General features: G+C 42.0%; 1 protein-coding gene across 5 annotated transcripts in view; it reads right to left on the bottom strand.

Moving 5' to 3' along the window:
• Nucleotides 1–24,984, bottom strand: part of Tpx2 (TPX2 microtubule nucleation factor) — a 63,168-nt gene that overhangs the window by 20,495 nt on the left and 17,689 nt on the right. For 3 of the 5 annotated variants that reach the window (XM_045157222.1, XM_045157219.1, XM_045157221.1), the window contains 9 exons: nt 23,716–23,880; nt 22,890–23,012; nt 20,639–20,761; nt 19,664–19,790; nt 17,579–17,707; nt 15,995–16,123; nt 9,866–9,987; nt 8,650–8,801; nt 3,459–3,630 (listed from right to left, as the gene is read on the bottom strand). In XM_045157222.1, coding sequence (XP_045013157.1) covers nt 3,459–3,630; nt 8,650–8,801; nt 9,866–9,987; nt 15,995–16,123; nt 17,579–17,707; nt 19,664–19,790; nt 20,639–20,761; nt 22,890–23,012; nt 23,716–23,821 — 1,183 coding nt within the window. In that variant the 5' untranslated portion in view covers nt 23,822–23,880. The remainder of the gene's footprint in view (nt 1–3,458; nt 3,631–8,649; nt 8,802–9,865; nt 9,988–15,994; nt 16,124–17,578; nt 17,708–19,663; nt 19,791–20,638; nt 20,762–22,889; nt 23,013–23,715; nt 23,881–24,984) is intronic. The other 2 variants (XM_045157224.1, XM_045157223.1) reach the window with 1 other exon arrangement.

The raw sequence follows: 24,984 nt of genomic DNA, 5'->3' as shown, positions 1-24,984 counted from the left end.
CCCACATAAAGCCAGTGAGATGCAAAAGTTGCAAGCACGTCTGGAGCTCATTTGCAGTGGCTAGACCATGGTGCGACCATTCTTGTTCTATCTGCCTCTTTCTCACACTGTCTCTCAAATAAATAAATATTTTAAAAAGAAAAAGAATTGGGTAAGCAAGCCAGAATACTTGGCTCTACATTCATCCCAGGTCATGCCAGTCACTGACAAGTTCACACCATTCTTCATGATCATTCCTTATTAAAGGGTAACTTTTGGGTAAATTCTTCATAATCTTCTATGTGCCATGCTTAACTTCTTTCTTAACCATTCCACAGACCTTTCTATTGACAAGACCAACTACTTCGCTTGGGATAGACAATTATATGTCATTTAAAACTTTTACTTTATTTTTTTATTTTTATTTATTTATTTATTTTTGAGGCAAGGTCTCACGCTAGCTCAGGTTGACCTGCAATTCACTATGTAGTCTCAGGCTAGCCTCGAACTCACAGCAAGCCTCCTACCACTGCCTCCCAAGTGCTGGGATTTAAGGCATGCACCATCACGTCTGGCCTGGATAGACAACTTTTTAAGAAAATATTTTATTAATTAATTAATTAATTTATTTATTTCTAAGCAGAGAGAAATTGAGAGGACAGGTGCAGAGAATGGGCATGGCAAGGCCTCCAGCTAACACACATGAACTCCAGACCCATGCACCATCTTGTGTATCTGCTTATAAAGGGGTACTGGGGAATTGAACTCAGGTCATTACGCTTTACAGGCAAGCACCTTAACCAGTAAGCCATCTTTCCAGCACTGCCAACTTTGTGGATTTTTTTTTCAAGGTAGGGTCTCCCTCTAGCCCAAGCTGAAATGGAGTCTCAGAGTGGCTTCAAACTCACAGCAATCCTCTTACCACTGCCTCCCAAGAGCTGGGATTAAAGGCATATGCCACTATGCTAACCCCAACAACTTTTTTAAAAATATTTATTTATTTATGTATTTGCAAGCAGAGACAGAGAGAAGGAAGACAGATAGAATGGGCACACCAATGGCGCACACCTTTAATCCCAGCACTCGGGAGGCAGAAGTAGGAGGATCGCCATGACTTCGAGGCCAACCTGAGACCATAGTGAATTCCAGGTCAGCCTGGGCTGAAGGGAGACCCTACCTCAAAAACAAACAAACAAACAAAAAAAAAAGTTCAAGGCCAGCCTGGCCTACCAATATAATTCCAGACATTCCCTCATGCACACCTAGATCATGCCTTAAAAACAGGGTGAGGACAGAAGGAGAGATGGAGAGACAAATAGAGAAGAAAGGGAGGGAAGAAGGAAGGAAGAAAGAAAGGAAAGAAGGAAGACAGGGAAGGAGGGATGAAAAGGCCAGTTGGCCAAATGGCGAAAGTAAACTATTAACTATGGCACACCATCAATATTAAGAAAATCACCATCTGGGCATGGTGGCGCACACCTTTAATCCCAGCACTCCAGAGGCAGAGGTAGGAGGATCACCATGAGTTCACGGCCACCCTGAGAATGCAAACTGAATTCCAGGTCAGCCTGTGCTAGAGTGAAATTCTCCCTCAAAAAACCAAAAAAAAAAAAAAAATTACCAACATCCACAGAACGATATTCCTGTCAATTTTCATATTTACTTAGAATGAGTCCTCCTAGCTAGATGTTATCATCGTGGTAGTTTTGACATATGTCCCCTAATAGACTCAAGTGTTTTATTAAAGCTTGGGGGATGTAGGAAAAAAAAAAAAAAAGCATGGTATGGTGGCATAGGCCTTTAACCCCAGCACTAGGGAGGCAGAGGTAGGAGAATTACCATGAGTTGGAGTTCACCCTGAGACTACATAGTGAATTCCAGGTCAGCCTGAGCTAGAGTGAAACCCTACCTCAAAAAACCAAAAACAAAAAAATAAAAAGAAAGAAAGAAAAAACAGCAGATGGATGGTGAGATGGCTTACCTGTTAAGGGGCTTGCCTGCACAGTCAAAGGACCCAGGTTCAATTCCCTAGCACCAACATAAGCCAGATGCACAAGGTGGTGCATGCATCTTGAGTTTGTTTGCATTAGCTAGAGGCCCTAGTGTGCCCATTTTCTTTCTCTCTCAAATAATAAAAATTTAAAAATTATACATATGTATATGTATATATATATAATCTAGGATTTCCTGCCACCTGGCTGGAAGAGGTGTCACTGGAGACAAATTTGATGTCTAGCCCAAAGGTATTTGAGTTCTGCCTGGACTCCTGCTGCTTGTTGCTTTTGGTGTGCTGGCCGGCAGTGGTTTCTCTCTCCTTGGATCTGTGAAAGGGGGCCACTCTCTTCTGCCATTATGGAACTTCCCCTGGATCACAAAGCCAGAAATAAATCGCGTCCTTTCCATAAACTGTGTCGGGTTTTGAAGTTCATACCAGCAACATGGAGCTGACTACTACAATCATGTAACAGTGACAGAAATTATTTTTTTCTTTTTTGCTTATTTTTAATTATTTATTTGAGAGCAACAGGAGAGAGAGAATGGGCACATCAGGGCCTCCACTCACTGCACGTGAACTCCAGATGCATGCACCCCCTTGTGCACCTGGCTTACATGGGTCCTGGGGAAATCAAGCCTCAAACCAGGGTCCCTAGACTTCACAGGCAAGTACTTAAACATTAAGGCATCTCTCCAGCCACCAGAAAAAAAATTTTTTTGAGGCAAGCCCAACAGACTGGCCTCTTCATTTTTTATGCTAGAGAGAACTGCAATGCCAGGGTCTCCAGCCACTGCAAACGAACTCCAGATGCATGTGCCCCCTTATGCATCTGGCTTACATGGATCCTGGAGAATTGAACCGGGATCCCTTGGGTTTGCAGGCAAACACCTTAACTGCTAAGCCATCTCTCCAGCCTGATAAGTATTTATACAACTTCTACTCCTCATTCTTCAGACTTTCTTATATTGTATAAATAATTTGCATACAGAGAGAAACTTTTTTCTTCTTCTTCTTGGTTTGGTTTTTTGAGGTAAAGTCTCACTCCAGTCCACCATGACCTGGAATTCACTATGTAGTCACAGGCAGGCTTCAAACTCAGGGCAATCTTCCTACCTATATGCATCATGAATGCTGGGATTACAGGCATGAGCCATGTTGTCCAGCTTCATAAATATATTTATTTACCATCAAGTCTACAGAGTCACCAGCATTTGCACCCAATCCTCTCATTTGTCCAGTGTCTGTTTATTTATTTTTTTCAAAGCATGGTCCTGCTCTAGCCCAGGCTGAAATGGAATTCACTAGGTAGTCTCAGGGTGGCCTGGAACTCATGGCAATTCTCCTTCCTCTGTCTCCCAAGTGCTGATATTACAGGCAAGTGCTACCATGCCCAGATCCATTCTCTTTTTAAACAATAATCACTCCTGTGCTAAGCATCCTAGAAGAGGCTCCAGCCAGCAATGATAATGACAAGAAAACTTACTAATATCATCCTTCTTGTTCCTCAAATGATATCTAGTAGGAGTTCGCTTGTGGAAGGCTTCGATCTGCTGTGCAAGGGGCACGTATGTAGCAGCTGTTTCATCGAAGGTTCTTTTCTTCCCTTTGGACAGGTTAAAAGGTTTGATAATGGTGCACCCCTTACTCACTCCGGCCTGCAAAGAGAAAAGTAGTTCCCAGTTAAACACTGTACAAGAGCACAGATTTACCACAAGCAAATATTGAGCTTACAGGAGGAAAATAAAAAAGGTATGTGTGAAGCCAAGATTATACCGTATTTTTTAAAAAAATATTTTATTAATTTATTCATTTTACAGAGAAAGAGGGGGGAGGGAGAAAGAGAGAAAAGGCATGCCAGGGCCTCCAGCCACTGCAAACAAACTCAAGACACGTGCGACCCCTTGTGCATCTGGCTAATGTGGGTCCTGAGGAATCAAACCTGCGTCCTTTGGCTTTGCAGGCGAACGCCTTTTATTGCTAAGCCACCCTCCAGACCCTATACTGTATTCTTCTTCAGTCCTTCCACAAGTATTAAAGGATCCTTCCTTTTGTAAATTTGGCTCATATCTGATTACCTGTCTTAAAATGGAAAAGATATAGTTTCCCTCAGGCATACAAATATTTTGAGTGAATCAAGAACAAGATTTGAGCCAGGCGTGGTTGCACACACCTTTAATCTCAGCAAGTTTGAGTTACATAGTTAAATCCAGGTCTGAGCTACATAGTGAATTCCAGGTCAACCTGGGCTAGAGAAAGACCCTACCTGAAAAAAAAACAAAAAACAAAACAAAACAAAACGAACAAGATTTGGGCTGGGTGCACTTAAGTGCACCTCCTCAGTGCCCAAGGGAGCCTGGGGCCACCAGATTTTGAACATCCAGAACCCATTTAAGCAGCTCAGTGTTCAGGGTAGCCAAACACACTGCAACCCCAGTCCTATGGTGACCTGAAGAAGCCATGGAGCTCACCAACTACACATTCAGGTATCAGTAAGCAGCTCTGTCACAAGAAAACAGCAGGGGGCTAACTGACATTTTCCTCTGGCCACTGCAGATGAGCCCATAGGACGCTGTATCAGCATATACATATGCATGTATCACACAAACACATCACACTTAAGAACAAAAAGAAAAGAAAAAGAGCACGCTTTCTTAGAATTCAAAAGGAGGCTGCAGCCGTGTGTTGTGGCATATATCGTTTATCCTAGCACACGGGAGGCAGAGGTAAGAGGATCACTGAGTTTGAGGCCACCCTGAGACTACAGAGTGAATTCCAGGTCAGCCTGGGCTGGAACGAGACCCTACCTTAAGAAAGCAACGCATTAAATAAATAAATAAATGCCCCCCCAAAAAAATAAAAAGAGGGGACAACTGAGGAGACTGCTCAGTGGGTAAGAGTGCTTGCCCCAAGTATGGGAGCCCAAAAGGCCTGAGACTGCCAGAGTTTGATTTCCCAGCACCCACATAAATAGGTAAGTGTGACCACATACTTTTGTAACCCCAACCATGTTGGAGGCAGGGCTTAGAGAACTGCTAGGGTTCAGAATAGAGATGGCTTAGTGATTAAGGTGCTTGCCTGCAAAGGAAAAGGATCCTGGTTCAACTCTCCAGGACCCACATAAGCCAGATGGCACATGCATTCTCTCTGTTTCTGTCTGTTTGTCTGTCTCTTTCTCTCAAATAAATAAATAAGATATATTCCATGGGAGGGAATATATCCCTAATAATGAAAACCTACAACAGGAGTAGTCATGAGCCCTAGGGGTGTAATGTCTGCAGCTATCTGGCTAAATGTATATACTATGCTCATCAAACTGCCCAGTAAGCACTTCTCTTAATGTTCATACCCTTATATTAATGCTACTCTCACTTTTGGTAGAGAATCTTCTCTTTTCAGATGGCAATGACCTTGGGATGACTTAGAAAGCATCATGGTGCTGGAAAGAAGTGACCAGAAAGCTCAGTACTACAGTATCTCTATCATACCTTCCAAGGCTCAGGGTGTATTGTGGAAGAGGTGGCAGAAATAATGTAAGAGCCAAAGGAAGGGTAGGACTCCTTACAACATGCTCCCTCCAGACACAAAATGGCCTGGACATCCATGACCTCACAGTGCCTAACACTATCTACACAAGACCATCATAAGAGGAGGAAAAGATCATGTCATAAGCCGGGCGTGGTGGCGCACGCCTTTAATCCCAGCACTCGGGAGGCAGAGGTAGGAGGATCGCCGAGAGTTCGAGGCCACCTTGAGACTACATAGTGAATTCCACAGGTCAGCCTGAGCCAGAGTGAGACCCTAACTCGAAAAACCAAAAAAAAAAAAAAAAAAAAAAAAATCATGTCATAAAGATAAAAGAGAGACTGATTGAGAGAAGGAGATATGATGGAGAATGGAGTTTCAAAGGGAAAGTGGGAGGAGAGAGGGTATTACCATGGGATATTTTTTATAATCATGGAAGTTGTTAATAAAAATTTGAAAAAAAGGGCTGGAGAGATGGCTTAGCGGTTAGGCGCTTGCCAATGAAGTCTAAGGACCCCGGTTCAAGACTCGGTTCCCCAGGTCCCACGTTGGACAGATGCACAAGGGGGCACATGAGTCTGGAGTTCGTTTGCAGAGGCTGGAAGCCCTGGCACGCCCATTCTCTCTCTCTCCCCCTCTATCTGTCTTTCTCTCTGTGTCTGTCACACTCAAATAAGTAAATTTTAAAAAAATTTTTGAAAAAAAAAAAGAAAAAAAAGAACTACTCCGGCTACTAGGTTCATATAAGTAATAAAGGAGTACACCTGGAGTTCATCTCTTGCCTGTGTACACCCATGGAGTATGTGCAATGACAAACACACATGCATACACCCACACCACACACACACACTACACGTGCAAAAAACATTCAACCAGTACTCAGGAGGTAGAGGTAAGGGGATTACTATGAGTTCAAGCCCAGCCTAAGACTCCATAGTGAATTCCAGGTCAGCCTGGGCTAGAGTGTGACCCCACCTCGAAAAAAAACAAAACAAAGAGAAAAATTCAAAAGAGGAAGAAAACCCTGCACAAAGATATCCCATGAACGATTTCTCAGTACTTACTAATCTGAGGAAACCAAAACCTGCTTCCTATAAAACTTGGGCTGAGCTAGGCGTAGTGGCGCATGCCTTTAATCCGAGCACCCGGGGAGACAGAGGTAGGAGAATTGCCAAGAGTTTGAAGCCACCCTGAGAGCACATAGTGAATTTCAGGTCAGCCTGAGCTAGAGCGAGACCCTATCTTGGAAAAAAAAAAAAAAAAAAAACTTGGGCTGGAGAGATGGCTCAGTTAAGATGCTCGCCTGCAAATCTTAATAAGCTGGGGTCAACTCCTCAGTACCCATATAAAAGCAACTAAAGTTTGTTTATAGTGGCTAGAGGCCCTGGTACACCCATTCTCTCTGTGTGTCTTCTCCTCTCTTTGCTTGCAAATAAATAAATATTTAAAAAGAAAACAAAACTGTCCTGTGATTCTGGATCTGCATCAGGTCAGGTTGAACCTGACTCTGGTCTCCCTACACATCCCCATAAACTGACTAACGGAAAAGCCTACCCCTTGGATAGTTAATTTTGATTAAACTATTTCTGACTGAAAGTAAGACATTTTAAGGACCTATTTCAAAAGAAGCAACAATGAACTCAGGATTTAAGAATTATTTCTCCCAGCACTTGGGAGGCAGAGGTAGGAGGATTGCCATGAGTTCAAGGCCACCCTGAGATGACAGAGTTAATTCCAGGTCAGCCTGGACCAGAGTGAGACCCTACCTCGAAAAACCAAAAAAAAAAAAAAAAAAAAAAGAATTATTCCAAGGACAGATATCTCATCTCAAAAGAAAAGAAAAAAGAATGACAACTACAAATGGGAACAGATTACTAGTTCTGGCATTTTTATTTAGGATTTTGTCGGTGCTCTGGTAATAAACTGTACAGGAGGACAATTAGGTTAGAGTGGTCTACTCTAACGCCAATTTTCCTATAGCCTTAATAGGTTTTATACAACATTGTAGAATGAGGATTTTTTTTAATATTTCATGTTATAAATACTTTATTGGTGAGAGAAATAGGCAGATAGATAAAGAGAGAAAGAATGGGCGTGCCAGGGCCTCTAGCTGCTGCAAACAAACTCCAGACACATATGCCATCTTGTGCATCTGGCTTACATGGGTTCTGGGGAAACCAAACCTGTGTCCTCTGGCTATGCAGGAAAGTACCTTAATGGCTAAGCCATCTCTAGCCCATGAGTTTTTTGTTTTTTTGATTTTTTGTTTTATTTTTCAAAGTAGGGTCTGCCTCTAGTGCAGGCTGACCTGGAATTCAACTATGTAATCTCAGGGTAGTCTTGAGCTCACAATAATCCTCCTATTTCTCCTTCGTGAGTACTGGGATTAAAGGTGTGCAACACCACACACAGCCTGTGGGGTTTTAAATAAGAGGTTTTTTTATTATTTTGTTTGTTTATTTATTTGAGAGTGATACAGCGAGAAAGAGGCAGAGAGGGAGAGAGAGAATGGGCGTGCCAGGGCCTCAAGCCACTGCAAATGAACTCCAGACACATGTGCCCCCTTGTGCATCTGGCTAATGTGGGTCCTGGGGAATCAAGCCTCGAACTGGGGTCCTGAGGCTTCACAGGCAAGCGTTTAACTGCTAAGCCATCTCTCCAGCCCAAGAGTTTTTAAAAAGTAGAAATTTCTGTACCTACATTTGCCATAAATAATTGTATGTGTTGGGCTAGAAAGATGGCATAGCAGTTAAGGTGCTCGCCTGTAAAGCTTAATGACCCAGGTTTGAGTCCCCAGTACCCAAGTAAAGCCAAATGCACAAGATAGTGTAAGTGTCTGGAGTTTCTTTGCAATGTCTAGAGGGGCTGGCATGCCCATTCTCTCTTAAATAAATTAAAAAATAAAATTTTAGTTAATTCTATGTGCTCTATGAACCCTCTAAGTTTAATTTCTACAGCAACTTGGTAACATTGTTCCCAGAAGTAGAGTGATTTGCCAAAATCACAAGTTTAGAGGATTTATGTCTATCTTGATTCAAAATATAGGCTTTTCTGGACCATCCCATGTAAATCATGACCAACCCTGACCATAAATGCCATAGCTGACACCTACTAACTCAGCAATAAGGATACTCATTTTGCTGTGTACTCACAGGAGAAGGAGGATGCTTTCGTAGTTCAGATGTGAAGTTCACTTCCTTATACTCCTCCTGGTTTTTAGGATGTTGTTTGATTCGCTCATCTGTGTGGAAGTGAAAGTCAACTGTTTTGGTGACCTGGCTGGCCACTTTCTTCACAGGTTGCCCTGAGGAAGACAGCAAAACACACACGTAACTTTTAGAACGGACCCGTCAATAAGTTCCCTTCTACTCCAGTCCTTCTACATTTCTGCTCTGACTTGGTTTGCTGTCACCTGTAACCGAAAACTTGAAACCGTCTTTGGTAACACTAATATATGTGTTCATGTATGTTGAGTCCCACTGGGTCCAAAGCCCTTTGGCCATTGCAAACTAGGGAGTAGAGGGGGAAAAAAATCCACATCCAAGTGTACTCAAAGCTCTGGAGAGTCACTGGAACAGTTTCCAGAGAAAAAGGGATAGTGAAAAAAAAGGGGGGGAATGGATTCACATTTTTTTTTTTTTGCCTGTTTTTTAAACGATGTTAGAGATAAAACTCAGCTCACGCATACTAATCAAACACTACCCCTGAATTACCTCTGAGGCCCCATGGATAGCCATTAAAAGCAAACCCTATACACTGTAGGGTACTTTTCAAATCCAATAAGCAAGACTTGACACCTCTAATAGCACTATGCCAGAGCACAGAAGGACTAGGACCCCTTCCCTCAAAAGGACTTTTCCTGCATAGTTAAAACTAGGTTGGACTCATCTCTTTCTTCCTCTACTTTCAGGATAAAGGAGAAGACTGACAAAAGAGCCTGCCCAATTATTTCACTGTCTGTCTCCATCTTTCTTTTTCTAATACAAAGAGGGAGAACAGCATGCTCTAAAAAAGGGCCAGTGTGAGTAAAGTTTTCTAAGGAATAACCGCTGGAATATAAGTGGAACCCATAGCCAAAGTGATAAATAAGCACATCACTTCATGGTGACTACTAAAAACATTTATGTTGTTGTTTTTTTCTTGAGGTAGGGTCTCATTCCAGGTCAGGCTGACCTGTAACTCACACTGTAGTCCCAGGCTAGCCTCAAACTCACAGCAATCATCTTACCTCAGCCTCCCAAGTGCTGGGATTAAAGGTGTGCGCCACCATGCCCAGTTAAAACCTTTGTTGTTCACATTGTTTGGAGACCTCAAAAAATCCTACCAAAATTACAAGTACCCCTTATAAGTAAACCAGACCAAGCTGACCTGCTCCTGCTAGAGCAAGTTTCTTGAATTCTTCATTCTTTTTGCGCATCTCCACTACCTCTTGCTGCATTTTCATTCTCTTCTCCAACTCTTGCTCCTCAGTACTTTTCAGAATCTTCTGCCTAAAAGGAAAAATTAAAATTAATAAAGGAGAAAAGAGAGGAAAAAGGGGCTCAATGATTCAAAAGAATCTAAAGGCATCACATAAACCACTAAAATAGGAAAGTATTATGTAATTAACAGATACTTGATTAATTAGGTAACACTATGAAAAAAAATCAAGATATTTTATAAATTAAATTTTTTTTTCAGAAAACAACTGCTAAAAGACTATATATTACAGAAGAGGAATGTAAGAGCCAAAGGAAGACTAGGACTGCTTACAATGTAATCTTCCAGACACAAAAGGGTGACAGTGCCTCACATTTCCTATATAAGACCCTCATAGAATATCACTACACCAGATGGACATTTTTAATCCCAACACTCAGGAGGCACAGGTAGGAGGATGACTGAGAGTTTGAGGCCAGCATGAGACTGCATAGTGAATTCCAGGTCAGCCTGGGCTAGAGTGAGACCCTACCTCAAAACAAAACAAAAAAAGAATATCACTGAGACCACTTATAAATAAAAAATGTAAACAGATAAGTTACTCAAAAGGAAACGTAGAGTTGGACATGGTGGCACACATCATTAATCTCAGCACTTGGGTGGCAGAGGTAGGAGGATCACTAGGAGTTGGAAGCCACCCAGAAACTACATAGTGAAATCTAGATCAGCCTGAGCTAAATGAGACCCTTACCTCAAAAAAAAAAAGGAAATATGAGGGCTTGAGACATGGCTTAGCAGTTAAGATGCTTGCCTGTGAAACCTAAGAAATCATGTAAAAATCTCCAGGTTCCACATAAGCCAGATGCACAGTGACGCAAGCACACAACGTCACACATCACACAAGAGGGGGCTCATGTCTGGAGTCCATTTGCAGCAGCTGAAGGCCCTGGCACACCCATTCATCCTCTCTCAAATGAATTTAAAAGAAAATGTAAAAAAGATATTTACTGTAATAAGAAGTAACAAATCATCAGCAAATCAGTAAATTTGATTCAGGAGGAATAGGCAAAAAAGAAAGACAGCCAGGCTTGGTGGCACACACCTTTAATCCCAGCACTTGGGAGGCAGTTGGAGGAGGGTCATTGCATTGTTTGAGGCCACCCCGAGACTACATAGTGAATTCCAGATCATCCTGAGCTAGAGTAAAAACGGAAAGGGAAGGGAAATGGATAGGGGAAAGGGAGGAGAAGGGAAGGCAAAAAAAAAAGAGAAAAAAGAAAAAAAAAACATACAAAAATTTCAGTTAAAGGACTGGAAAACCGGGCATGGTGGCACATGCCTTTAATCCCACTACTTGGAAGGCAGAGACAGGAGGATTGCCATGAGTTAGAGGCCACCCTGAGACTACACAGTGAATTCCAGGTCAGCCTGTGCCAGAGTAAGACCGTACGTCGAAAAAAAAATGGACTGGAGAGATGGCTCAGTGGTTTAGGAGCTTGCTTGCAAAGCCTAAAGGCCCAAGTTCCATTCCCATGTATAGCCAGAGGCACAAAGTGTCTCATGCACCTTAAGTTCATTTGTGGTGGGAGAAGGCCCTGGCATGATATCTATCTTTCTCTCTCCCAGTCAGTCAGTCTGTCTGTCTCTGTCTCTGTCTCTGTCTCTGTCTCCCTCCCTCCTTCCCTCCCTCCCTCCCTCCCTCCCTCTCTCTCTCTCTCTGTGTGTGTGTGTGTGTGTGTGTGTGTGTGTGTGTCTATCTGTCTCAATCGGCTTGCAAATAGGTAAATAAATTATTAATATTTTTCCAGTTAAGACCAGATGTAGTGGCATATGCCCAAAATCCCAATAGGCAGATCTAACGTTCAAGGCTGTCCTTAGCTATACAGCAAGTTCAAGTCCAGCCTGAGCTACATGAGACCCTGCCTTAACCAAAAAATAAAAATTAAAAAATTTTAAAAAATTTAAAAAAAAGAATAGCCAGGCACAGTGGTACATCCTAGCACTTCGGAGGCAGAGGTAGGAGGATCAGTTTAAACTTGAGCCCAGCTTGAGACTACATAGTAAATTTAAGGTCAGCGTGGGCTAGAAGCAGACCCTAACTCAAAAACAAAAAAAAAAAGAAAGAAAAAAAACAAAACAGCCAGGTGTGGCTTTAATCCAAACATTCAGGAGGCCAAGGTAGAAGAATCATTGTGAGTTCAAGGCCAACCTGAAACTACAAACAGTGAATTCCAAGTCAGCTGGGGTAGAGCAAAGTCCTACCTTGAAAACAAACATTTTTTTAAAAAAATCTATTTTGTTGGGGGCTGGAAAGATGGCTTAGCAGTTAAGGCATTTGCCTGCAAAGCCAAAGGACCCAGGATCTATTCTCCCACAGGTCCCACATAAGCAAAATGCATATGGTGGCGCATGTGTCTGGAGTTCATTTGCAGTGGCTAGAGGCCTTGGCATGCCCATTCTCTCTCTTTCCCTCTCTGTTTCTAGTAAGTAAATAAATAAAAATAAATCTTCAAAAAAGAGAAGGCAAGAATTTAAAATATATTTATTTATTTACTTAAGAGAGAGGGAGAAAATGGGTGTACCAGGGCAACCAGCCACTGAAAACAAACTCTGTATGTGTGCGCCCCCTTGTGATTCTGGCTTACATGGGTCCTTACATGGGTCCTAAACCATCTCTTCAGCCCAAAAACATCTTTTATGTGTGTGCATGTATGCGTGTGAGTATACATTTGTACATGTGTATGTGCAGTCCAAATAACAACACTGAAGACAGGTCTCTCCCTGGCCTGGAGCTTACCAACTGACTACCTTAGACTGGCTTGCCATGGAGACCCAGGGATCCTCCTGTGTCCACTTCCCAGTGTTGGGATTACAGACACACATCACCACACCCAGTGGGTTCTGGGTATAGTACCCAGGTCCTCGTGCTTAAGAAGCAAGCTCTTTACTGGCTGATCTATTTCCCCAGCCTGGGGGAAAAATCAATTATACAAGAGGAATAAGGATTTCTGAGATCTATTGGGCAGGAAGACAAATACAGTTAATAGATAATAGGGCGCTGTACTCCCTACTATAAAAGGTACTTATTGCGTTGGACATATGAGTTAGCTTGGTTTAACTATTTCACATTGTTCTTAGATTATAACATTTTACACATTTATTTTATGAAAGAGAGCTCGCATGTGAGGTGGGAGGAGGGAGAACTGGCACACCGGTTTCCAGCAACTGCAATACAACTCCAGATGCGTGCAGCATCTTGTACGCATGTGCGACTGTGTGAGCTTGTTGTCACCTTTTACGTCTGCCTTACGTAGGATTTGCAGAGTGAAACATGGGTCCTCAGGCTTCACAGGCAAGTACTTTAACTGCTAAGCTAATTCTACAACCCTATTTAATTTATATTTTTTAATATTTTATTTATTTGAGAGAGAGAGAAAGAAAAGAGAATGAGCATACCAGGGCCTCCAGGCACTGCAATCAAACTCCAGATGCATACACCACCTTGTGCATCTGGCTAACATGGTCCTGGGGAATTAAACCAGGATCCTTTGGCTTTGCAGGCAACTGTCTTAACTGCTAAGAAATCTCTTTACCCAATAACATTACTGTGTACTTCCTAAGTATGTACAATTAAAGACTGTCAAATTATGGAATTAAAAAAAAAATGGCCAGGCGTGATGCTGCATACCTTTAATCCCAGCACTTGGAGAATCACTATGAGTTCAAGGACACCCTGAGACTACATAGTCAGGTCAGCCTGAGCTAGAGTGATACCCTGAGCTAGAGTGATACCCTCCCTTGGAAAAACCAAACAAATAATAATAATAGTAACAATAATGAAGGGCTGGAGCAGCCCAAAGACACCTGTTTGAAAAGACTGACGGCCTGGGTTCAGTTCCCCAGTACTCATGTAAAGCCATATGCACAAAGTGACGCATGCATCTGGAGTTCATTTGCAAGTGGCAGGAGGCCCTGGCATGTCCATTCTTTCCCTCTGCCTTTTTGTCTCCCCCTCTCAAATAAATCAATTTAAAAATGCAATGTTTTCCTTTAAAAAAAATTTAGAATAAAATAATTTGATTCTACCAATACTTTATCAACTAAATTAGACCTAATTTTAGGTTTTCTTAAAAAATAAATAAATAAAAAGCAGATAGACCAGGCGTAGTGGTGTATGCCTTTAATCCCAGCACTCAGAAGGCAGAGATAGGAGGATTGCCAGCAGTTTGAGGCCACCCTGAGACTACATATTGAATTCCAGGTCAGCCTGGGATAAAGTGAGACCCTACCTTGAACCCCCCGCCCCCACCAAATAAAAAGTAGATGGGCTGGAGAGATGGCTTAAGTGGTGAAAGCACTTGCCTGGGAAGCCTAAGGACCTAGGATGAATTCCGCAACACTCATGTAAGCTAAATGCACAAGGTGACACATCTATCTGGAGTTCATTTGCAGTGGCTAGAGGTCCTGATGTGCCCATTCTCTCTCTCTAATAAATAAATAAATTATTTGTTTTCCTTTTTTCAAAGAGAATGCGCTTCCAAGGAAAATAGGAGGAAGACAATGACGTCAAAATAAGAGACTGATTGAGAGGAGGAGTTGATATGGAGAGTAGAATTGTGAAAGGCAAAATAAGGGGGAGGAAATTAACATTATTTACTGTCTATAATTATAGAAGTTATTAACAATGAAGAATTAAAAGTTTAAAAATAAATAACAAACAGGGGCAAGAAAGATGGCTCAGCAGCTTTATGGCACTTGCCCATAAAGCCTAATGGACTGAGTTTGATTCCCCAATACACATGTAGGGCCAGAGATACACAACACATCTGGAGTTTGTCTGCAGTAGCTAGAGGGCCTGGTACTCCCATTTACCAATCCCTCTCTCTGCCTGGTGTGATGTTGTACATTTTTAACCCAGTACTAGAGAGACTGAGGTAGAAGGATTGCTGTGAGCTTAAGGCCAGCCTGAGACTACATAGTGAATTCCAGGACGAATTAGAGCGAGACCCTCCCTACCTTGAATAACCAAAAATAAATAAGTAAATAATAAACATCCGTAAGGCCACTGTGTATCAAAAAATTATAAACAGGTCTGGAGATATGGCTAAGTGGTCAAGGTGCTTGCCTTCAAAGCCAAAGGACTCAGGTTCATATACACCAGATGCACAAATTGGTACCTGCATCTGTAATTTCCAGTGGCTGGGGGCCCTAGAATACCTATTCTCTACCTCTCCCTGGCCCGCCTTCCCCCTTCTTTTTCTTTTAGGTAGCATTTCACTCTAGCTCAGGCTGACTTGGAATTCATTATGTTGTCTCAGGGTGGCTTCGAACTCATGGCCATCCTCCCACCTCAAACTCCCAAGTGTTGGGAATAAAGGCATGTGCCACCATGCCTGGCTTCTCTCTGCCTCTTTCTTTCTCTCAAATAAATAAAAATAAAATAAACAGATTTTTTAGAAAAAATTATAAACAAGATTTTACAGTAGCACAGAAAACAAAAAAAAAAGATCACTTCTTGAAAACTGAATTAAAGCAGACTCTCAAAGTTAATTTATGATTGTGAAAACATGTATTTACTCAGGTAAAGGCTAAATGAAGCTCAAAAAGAAACCAGTATAATTTAGGTAATAGGAACTCTTAATAGGGTATTTTCCTTCGATATACATATATTTATTGTTTTAATTTACTTGAGAAAGAGAGATATATACAGACATAGGCAGGTAGAGAGAGACAATGGGCGCTCCAGGGCCTCCAGCCACTGCAAATGAACTCCAGATGCATGTGCCTGTGTGCATCTGGCTTACATGGGTCCTGGGGAGTCAAACCTAAGTCCTTTGGCTTTGCAGGCATGTGCCTTAACTGCTAAGCCATCTCTCCAGCCCTCAATATATTTTTTTAAATTTGCTTTAATAGTAATTGCTTAAAGACTTCAGCACCCTCCAGGAAACAGACAATTCACCTGACCATACTCACAGATTTTAAGTTTCTCAATGGGAAGGTAAGCCAAAAATATTAATGAAAGACCGAGTTGTAATTGTACTCTATTCACTAAAATCTACATTTAGAAAAGAATATTACCTTGCAGGTGGTACACCAGGAACAGCATGTCTGCCCTTGGCTTTCTCTGGGAATTTTCTTTCATTATTTTTGGAAGTATCTTGTGCACTGCCTTCCCCCTCTTCCTCTGGTTTCTTTCTGTTACAAGAACTTGAGTGCAAAATGACAAAAGTATGCTTTTAATTCCTAAAAACATACCCACTCTACAGTTCTACCACATGTGGATTAAATGCTCCCCATTTTAGGATGAAAATCATGCTTTCACAATAAGATTCTTCCAATAGCATTATCAGATCACATATGCCCCGGCTCTAATGAGCTAACTGTGAGAAAGCTCACAGAGGTCAAGAAGAGTCCACTGGTGGAGTTTTAGAAGGTAAGGAAAGATTCTATCTGCTCATCAAGTGAATAAACAACAGACAGCTGATGCCTTCCTGAGAGCTACTCTATCTCTTCTTATAAATAAAGCTTCAATTTGGGGGAAAGAGCAATATACCAAGCTACAAGTATTGCAGTTGCTGCTATAGCTTCTTGGGGACCCAAGTGACAGTCTGGGCAATGAAGATAATCTAAGACATAATTTCTGGAATATCTTTTTTAATGTGAATACCACCCCTCTTGTCTTGCAATATATTCTCTCCCTTCAACATGGATATGACACCTAGAGACAGAGTAGCTGTTTATTGACAATGGGGCAACAAAGTGAAAATAACGGAAACAAGACAACCCTCTTCAGCAACAAGTGTAAATGAAAAGCTATGCATCAGAGATATAAGAGACCCAACTCTGCTGTGCTCCTGAACTAAGGCCAACAGCAAACTACTTTTGACTTCTGAGACCTAAAGCACTGTTTAGCCATTGTAGTTCAACAGATTATTCCATGTATCAAAACAAATTAGAAAATAAACTTGAGCAGCATATATTCTACATGTTCATAGCCAGAGGATGAGAGAGGGGCAAAACCTATATATCCATAAAGATTTGGTTACCTCCCAGGGACAAGTAATATGTCACCTGAACATGGTAACAGCTTTAAGAGGATACCAAGCTCCTGGTACAGTGAGCAGAGTGCATATAGATTCATTTGAAATGTTACTTCCTCCACTCAAAACTACAGTGCTGGAGGGATGCCTTATTTGTTAAGGTGCTTGCCTGAAAAGCCAAAGGACCCAAGTTTCATTCCCCAGGACCCACATAGGCCAAATGTACAAAGTGGCACATGCATCTGGAGTTCATTTGCAGAAGCTGGAGGCCCTGGCGTGCCCATTCTCTGTCTCAAATAAATAAGAATTTTTTTTTTTTTTCCAAATTCTGGGCTGGAGGGGTGGCTTAGCAGTTAAGGCATTTGTCTGCAAAGCCAAAGGACCCAGGTTCGATTCCCCAGGACCCACATTAGCCAGATGCACAAGGAGGCGCATGTGTCTGGAGTTTGTAGTGGCTAGAGGCCTTGGCACACCCATTCTCTCTCTCTCTTTCTCTCTCCCTCTTTCTCTGTCAAATAAATAAATAAAATACAAATTCAGGACAGAACTCCATCTTATATGTAGGTGGCCTAGAAGACACCAGTAAATTTGCAATTGACAATAAGAATCTGCAACTACTTACACTTTCATTTTCTTAGAAGGTGGAATTTCACTGGGGATTACAGGAGTGGCACATCTCTTTGCTATCATTTGGACATTGTGTTTTTCTTTCTGTTCCAAAGTCTTCTGAGCAGACAGTCTAAGAGACCTTCTATGGGAGAATTAACAAAATATATATGCATATATATTTATCTATTTTATTTGAGAATGACAGACAGAGAGAGAGAGAACGGGCGCATTGGGGCCTCCAGGAACTGTAAACAAACTCAAGATGCATGTATTCCCTTGTGCATCTGGCTTACATTGGTCCTGGGGAATCAAGCCTTGAACCAGTGTCCTTAGGCTTCACAGGCAAGCGCTTAACCGCTAAGCCACCTCTCCAGCCCAATATAATATATTTATGAGTACATTTACTATAAATATGCAAATGTTCTTCAGATAGTGAAAGTATATCAAATTACAAGAGCAATAAAAAGTCTAATATTATGTACACTCCAGAAATCTAATCTCTTGTCTTGCAGATAAATTTTGAAAATCTGGTATTTTCAACCATAAAATTATGGTACTTAAATACACTGATGGAGACTGGAATGACGGCTCAGCATTTAAAGGCATTTGCTTACAAAGCCTATTGGCCTGAGTTAAATTCCCCAGGACCCACCCAAGTAAGACAGAAGCAAAAAGTAGTAAAAGTGCCTGGCATGGTCCACGCCTTTAATCCCAGTAGGGAGACAACAGACAGGAAGACTGCTTTGAGTTCAAGGCTGGCTAGTAACTACAGAGTGAGCTCCAATTCAGTCTGAGCTACAGTGAGCCCCTATCTTGGAAAAAAAAAAGGTGGTACAAAAGGCACTAGTGTACCTTTCCCACCCACACACTGATGACCTGTAAACTGAGACCTTAATAAAATTGATTAAGGGAGCTGAGCGTGGTGGCATACATCGTTAGTCCCAGTGCTGTGGAAGCAGAGGTAGGAGGATTTCGGAGAGTTGGAGGCCAGCCTGAGATAACGTAGTGAATACCAGCTCAGCCTGGGCTGCTAGAGCGAGACCTTACCTCAAAAAACAAAAGACTAAGAAACTCCTTCTTTCTCTGTCAAATAAACAAATAAACAAAAAAATTTTTTTAAATGCTGGGTATGGTGGTGCACACCTTTAATCCCAGCACTCAGGAGGCAGAGGTAGGAGGATCACTGTGAGTCCAGGGCCATCCTGAGACTACAGAGTGAATTCCAGGTCAGCCAGGGCTAGAATGAGAGCCTACCTCAAAAAAACAAAATAAAATAAAGTGTGAAATGGTGGGCTGGAAAGAAGGCAAGTTAGGGCACTTGCACACAAAGCCTAACAACCAAGGCTAGATATCCCAGAACCCATGTAAAGCCAGACGCACAAGGTAGTGCGTGCATCTGAGTTCATTTGCAATGGCAAGAGGCCCTGGAGCACCCATATTCTCTTTCTGCCTCTCTTTCTCTCAAATAAATAAATAAATTTAAAACTATGTGAAATATTAAGATATATTTGAAGCAGGGAGTAGTGGTGCACACCTTTAATTCCAGCACTTGGGAGGCAATGGAAGGAGGATTGTCATGAGTCCAAGACCACTTTGAGATACATAGTAAATCCAAGGTCAGCCTGGACTACAGCTAAACCCTACCTCAGGAAAAAAAAAAAAAAAAAAAAAGTTATATTTGAATGAAGACAAGTAATTGTATTTGTTTGTTTGGTCTTTTCAAGGTAGGGTCTCACTCTAGCCCTGGCTGACCTGGATTTCACTCTGTAGTCCCAGGCTGGCCTCAAACTCATAGCAATCCTCCTACCTCTGCCTCCTGAGTATTGGGATTAAAGGCATGTGCTACCACACTCAACTAAATTACTCTATTTTTTTTGAGCATTATTCTACCCAAAACTTTTGAGGGCTCAAAAGATGGCTTAGTGGTTATATACTTGCCTATGAAGCCTAAGATTCCAGGTTCGAGTCCCCATTACCTATATAAGCCACACACGCACAATGTGGTACATGTATCTGGCGTTCACTTGCAGTATCTGGAAGCCGTGCTGCACCCATTCTCTCTCTCAATTTAAAAAAAGAAAGGAAAAAAAGAACTTACCTCTGAGGCTGAACTACAAGACGGTTTTTTGACACTCCTCCCTCAGTGCCCAGGGAAGAACAAACATCTGATGAAATGGAATCCTCCTTAAGATTTTCTTTTTCTGTCTCTTTATAAGTGTTGTCAACTGTGAGAGAGCAAAAACTAATTAATACTCAAATCCTAAAGAAGAATTAGATTTGAATGCAATGAATGACAAAGCATTCTAAACTGAAGGGTCTGAGAAGGTGGCTCAAAGGTCAAAGGCACTTGTCTGCAAAGCCTTATGGCTGGGGCTTGAGTTCCCAATACCCAAGTAAAGCCAGATGCACAAAGTGGCACATGCATCTGAAGTTTGTTTGCAGTGGCAAGAAGTCCTGGCATTCCCAGACTCTCTCTCTCTCAAATAAATATATTTAAAAAAAAAAACTATTCCAAATTGAAATCATGTGAGACACACACACACACACACACCATTCCTAAGCAATGGAATCCTTAATTCATATACAGTCTTATGCATAAGGCTGGTTTATAAAAGCTACTTTGTTTACATATTATAGATGTGTACCAAATTATCACACTGTTCCCTAAATGCAATTATATCTCATTTAAAACTTTTTTTTTGGGGGGGGGGTTTCTAGTCCAGCCTGAACTAGAATTCACTATGTAATCTCAGGGTGGCCTCAAACTCATGGGGATCCTCCTACCTCTGCCTCCTGAGTGTGCTGGGATTAAAGGCGTGCGCCACCACGCCCGGCTCTAAAACATTTTTTAAAGCTGGCCATAGTGTCCCATACATATATTCCCAGCACTCCGGAGGCTAAGACCAGAGAAACATGTTTTCAGTACCAGCCTGGGCTACACAGGAAGACCCTGCCCACCCATTTTACCAGCTAACCAAGAAATACAGGATTTAAGTAACTGCCACTGATCCCAGCTCCTAGTGTACACTGTTGCCCCTGGCATAAAGAAACTTTTGTCTAAGTTGTCTCTTACCTGCTTTCAAAGGTGTGGCGCTGCCTTGCTGGGGTTTAGCTTTTCTCAAGGAAGATTTGCCCTGAAAAAGCTCTCCTATCCCATTCTTTCCAGGAAACTTATTCTCCAAATTGGCCTTCTCCTCTGTGAAATAATCAGTGAGGAAGCAACAAAGCAAATCAGCATTCTGCACTTAAAATCCAGCCATCTTTCCTCTTGTTTAGCAAGACCACAGTGCCAGCAATCAAAAGGAAAAAAGCAAATAGTATACCTAAGAGATGGACTGAAAAGCTATCACTAAAAACTTGCAACACTGAACAATGGGCTATAGAAAAGGATATATTCAGATACTGTATATTATGACTGGCTCTTTATCTTCATTAGATACTAGTTAGGGCTTAAATACATCATGTTCCTCCTAAAGAAAACTGTAGCAATCAGGAATTATAGAACTTAAAAGGGACATCTCATAGTAAGGGTGTTTCTCCCTCAACTGGGATGGTGAGGTAAGAGTGAAGGGTGTTTGAAACTGAAGCAGAGCAGGGTTCTCTCAAGTTTTATCTTGGGTCCTCTGTACCCAAAAGCCGTGTGAAACAGTAAAAGGTCTGTTCACCAGCAGTAATGAAAGAGCTTCAGGAACGCAGAGTTCCAGCAGGAACATGTCCATTCTGGTTGAAACTGTACAAAAAGATGTGCTTATAAGAAACATGCTAGAATTAAGGTAGTTTTGAGTTTGGGGATTTTATTTTTTGCTTTCAAACCGTCTTTGTTTGTATACACATTTGTGGTGTGCATGTGTGGGTGGAGGTTGGCACACGTGTGTGTACAGCTGTATGTATACATTTTAGGGGGCTCGGAGGTCCACGTTGGGTTTCTTCCTCTATTTTTCTCTGCCTTATTCTTTGAGACAAGGTCTCCTGAAGAACCTAGAGCTCACTGATTCAACTATACAAGAAAGTATGCCCAGAGATTCTGTTTTCACCCCTCCAGTGCAGGGATTACAGGCGCACAACATCACACCCCGCATTTTCCGTAAGTTCAAGGATGGGAACTCAGGTTCCCAAGCTTGTGCAGCAAGCACTTTACTGATTGAGCCATCTCTCGGGCACCACATCAAATTATATTTAATCATACTGTTATGATTAAACTACATTTAATCATACTGTTATGCTAACATTTCCTTTTTTGAGGAGAGCAGTTTACAAGGAAAAATTTGCAGGGCTGACGTGGTTTAAGCACTTGCCTGCAAAGCTTAACAAATTGGTTCAATTCCCTGGTACCCATGTAAAGCCAAATGCCTCTGGAGTTTGTTTGCAGTGGCTACAGGTCCTGGCATCCCCATTTTCATTCATTCATATTCATATTCATTTTCTCTCTCCCTCCCTCCCTCCCTCTCCCTCTCCCTCTGTCTGTCTCTGTCTCACCCCTCCTTCTCCCCCTCTCTCTCCCTCCCTCCCCCCCCCCCCCCTCTCCTTCTCCTTGCCAAAAGAAAAAGAAAAACTTGGAAAAAGATAACTGAGACTGAAACTTGAGTCCCAGTGAGGCAAGGGCATGGAGAATACCCTCTCTGGCAGCTGACCCATTCATTTACTCTTCCTCCAATTCTACTACCAACAGCCTCCCTCTGAGGAAATCATTAAAGTCCTTTCCCAGCCAGACATGGTGGCACATGCTTTAATCCCAGCACTTGGTAGGAAGAGGCAGGAGGATCATTGTACGTTAAAGGCCAATGTGCGACTACACAATGAGTCACCCTGGGCTGAGAGTGAGGCTCACAAAAAAAAAAAAAAAAAACAAGAAAGGAAAGAAAAAGAACCAGGGAGAGCTGGAGAGATGGTTTGGCTATTAATTAAAGGAGCTTGCTTGCAAAGCCTCCAGGCCTGGATTCATTCAGTTTCCCAGTGCCCACATAAAGCCAGATGGACAAAATAACAGATGCATCTGAAATTCACTGGCAATGGCAAGAAACCTTGGCCCACTCATTCATATTCTCCTCTCTCCCTTCCCTCTCCCACAAATACATAAATCATTTTTTTAATGAATGAGGGTCCTGGAGATGGAGCTTAGTGGACAGAGTACTTGTCTAGCATGCATGAGGCCCTGGGTTCCATCCCTAGACCACATAAACCTATGCCTTAATCCCAGGAGACAGAAGCAGGAGAATCAAAATTCAAGGTTATCCTTGGTTTCATAGTGAGTTCAAGGCCAGCCTGGGCTAAAAGAGGCCCTATATGAAAAACAAATGAACCAAACTGAAGTGGAGTGGTGGTACCTTTAATCTCGGCCGAGAACGGAGGATTAGGATCTTGAGTTGGAGGCCAGCCTGGGGCTACGAAGTTGAGTTCCAGGTCAACCTCTGCAGGTGAGGCAAGAGGATGGAGAGCTCGAGGGCAGTCTAGGATATACAGCAAGTCTTAGTCTCAAAAAATAAATAGACGCCAGGCACAGTGGTTCACAAATGGAGGCTGCTGTCTCCCTATGTTGCTGAGGCATGCCTTTAAAAATCCCAGGTTTGGAAATGACTCAGAGGTTTAAGGCACTTGCTTGCTGAGCCCGACCTGAGTTGGCCTAGGTTCGATTTCCCTGTACCTATGGAAAGCCAGATGCGCAAAGTGGTGCATATACCTGGAGTTCATTTGCAGTGGCAAGAGACCTTGGTATGCCTATATTCACTCACTCTCTCTGCTCATAAATACATAAATAAATAAATATTTTCAAAAAATAACTAAGGGATCTAGTAGCACACACCTTTAATCAAAGCACTCAAGAGGCCAAGGTAGGAGGATCACTGTAAATGCAAGGCCAGCCTGAGACTACATAGTGAATTCCAGGTCATCCTGAAGACCCTACCTTGAAAACCAAAATAAATAAATAAGTAAAATACCATCTCAGACTCAAGAAATCCTCTCACCTCAGCCTCCTGAGTACAATGGGATCCAATATGTGAACCACTACTGCTGGCTTGTTTCCCTTGTATAACTATAACTAGCCCTCCCTTTTTTATTTGTTTATTTTTGCAATCTCTTCTGCTTTGGAAAGGTCCTCAGCACAAAGCAAGTCACTAACCCTTAAAATGCCTAGAAAAGCTAGACACTTACCAAACCATGCATCTACATTTTCAGTATCTTCCTCAGCATCCCAAGATGAAAAGTTGATGAAGTCAGTGGGGGCGTCAAAGGAGTAAGGAGTTGTAACTTGTGACATTGCCCACTCTTAGCAGAAGAATGGACTTTTCCTAGTCGAGGTCACTCTTCTCAGGTCACCTATTCAGAAAAGAAATGGTTCATAAATATGGTTGCATATTAAAAGAAAATGTTATTCCTTAGCAACTACCCTGAACTTTCCTACCACATTACCAAACTCGAAATGTATCCAAAATATAGGCCTCACTTTGTCAAACAAACCTAATAGGTATTTAGGGATAGGGGGCTATTTTAGCTAACGTGAGACTCCACCTTGAAAAACTAAACTAAAATAATAATAATAATAATAATAATAATAAAGTGGGGCTGGAAAGATGGCTTAGCAGTTAAGCACTTGCCTGTGAAGCCTAAGGACACAGGTTTGAGGCTCGATTCCCCGGAACCCATGTTAGCCAGATGCACAGGGAGTGCATGCATCCTTTGCAGTGCCTGGAGGCCCTGGCACGCCCATTGTTTCCCTCTCTCTCTCCCTCCCCCCACCCCTCTTTCTGTCACTCAATACATAAGTAAAAATTTAAAAACATAAATAAAAATACTTTAAAAAGTAAGACCCTATCTGAAAAGACAACTAAAATGAAATAAAATAAAGGTTGTCTTTGAAAAAAAAAATAATAGTACTTCTGAGTATCATACATAGTAAGTTTCTCAAACATTTTTTTCTTTATAAATATTTTAGTTTTGTTTATTTTTATTGATTTATTTGAGAGTGACAAAGAGAAAGAAGCAGAGAGAGAGAGAGCGCGAAAGAATGGGCACACCAGGGCCTGCAGTCACTGCAAATGAACTCCAGATGCATGCACCACCTTGTGTATCTGTCTTACATGGGTCCTGGGGAATCGAACAAGGGTCCTTAGACTTCACAGGCAAGCGCTTAACCATTAAGCCATCTCTCCAGTCTTTATAAATATTTTGATAACGCTGGGTGTGATGGTGCAAACCTTTAATCCCAGCACTCGGGAGGCTGAGGTAGGAGGATCCTCATAAGTTTGAGGCCAGCCTGGACTACAGAATGAGTTCCAGTTCAGCCTGGGATAGTGAGACCCTTCTTCCAAACAAAAGAAATACTTTGAGAAGGACTGGAAGTATAGCTGTTTGTAATCCCAGCATTCAGTACATAGATGCAGGAAGATCAGAAGTTCCAGGTCATCCTAGGCTTGTAGTGAA

The sequence above is a fragment of the Jaculus jaculus genome, chromosome 8, assembly GCF_020740685.1.
Source record: "Jaculus jaculus isolate mJacJac1 chromosome 8, mJacJac1.mat.Y.cur, whole genome shotgun sequence".
NCBI classification, from domain to species: domain Eukaryota; kingdom Metazoa; phylum Chordata; class Mammalia; order Rodentia; family Dipodidae; genus Jaculus; species Jaculus jaculus.
Note: the sequence above shows the minus strand (reverse complement) of the source record. Positions and strands in the feature narration are given on the sequence as shown.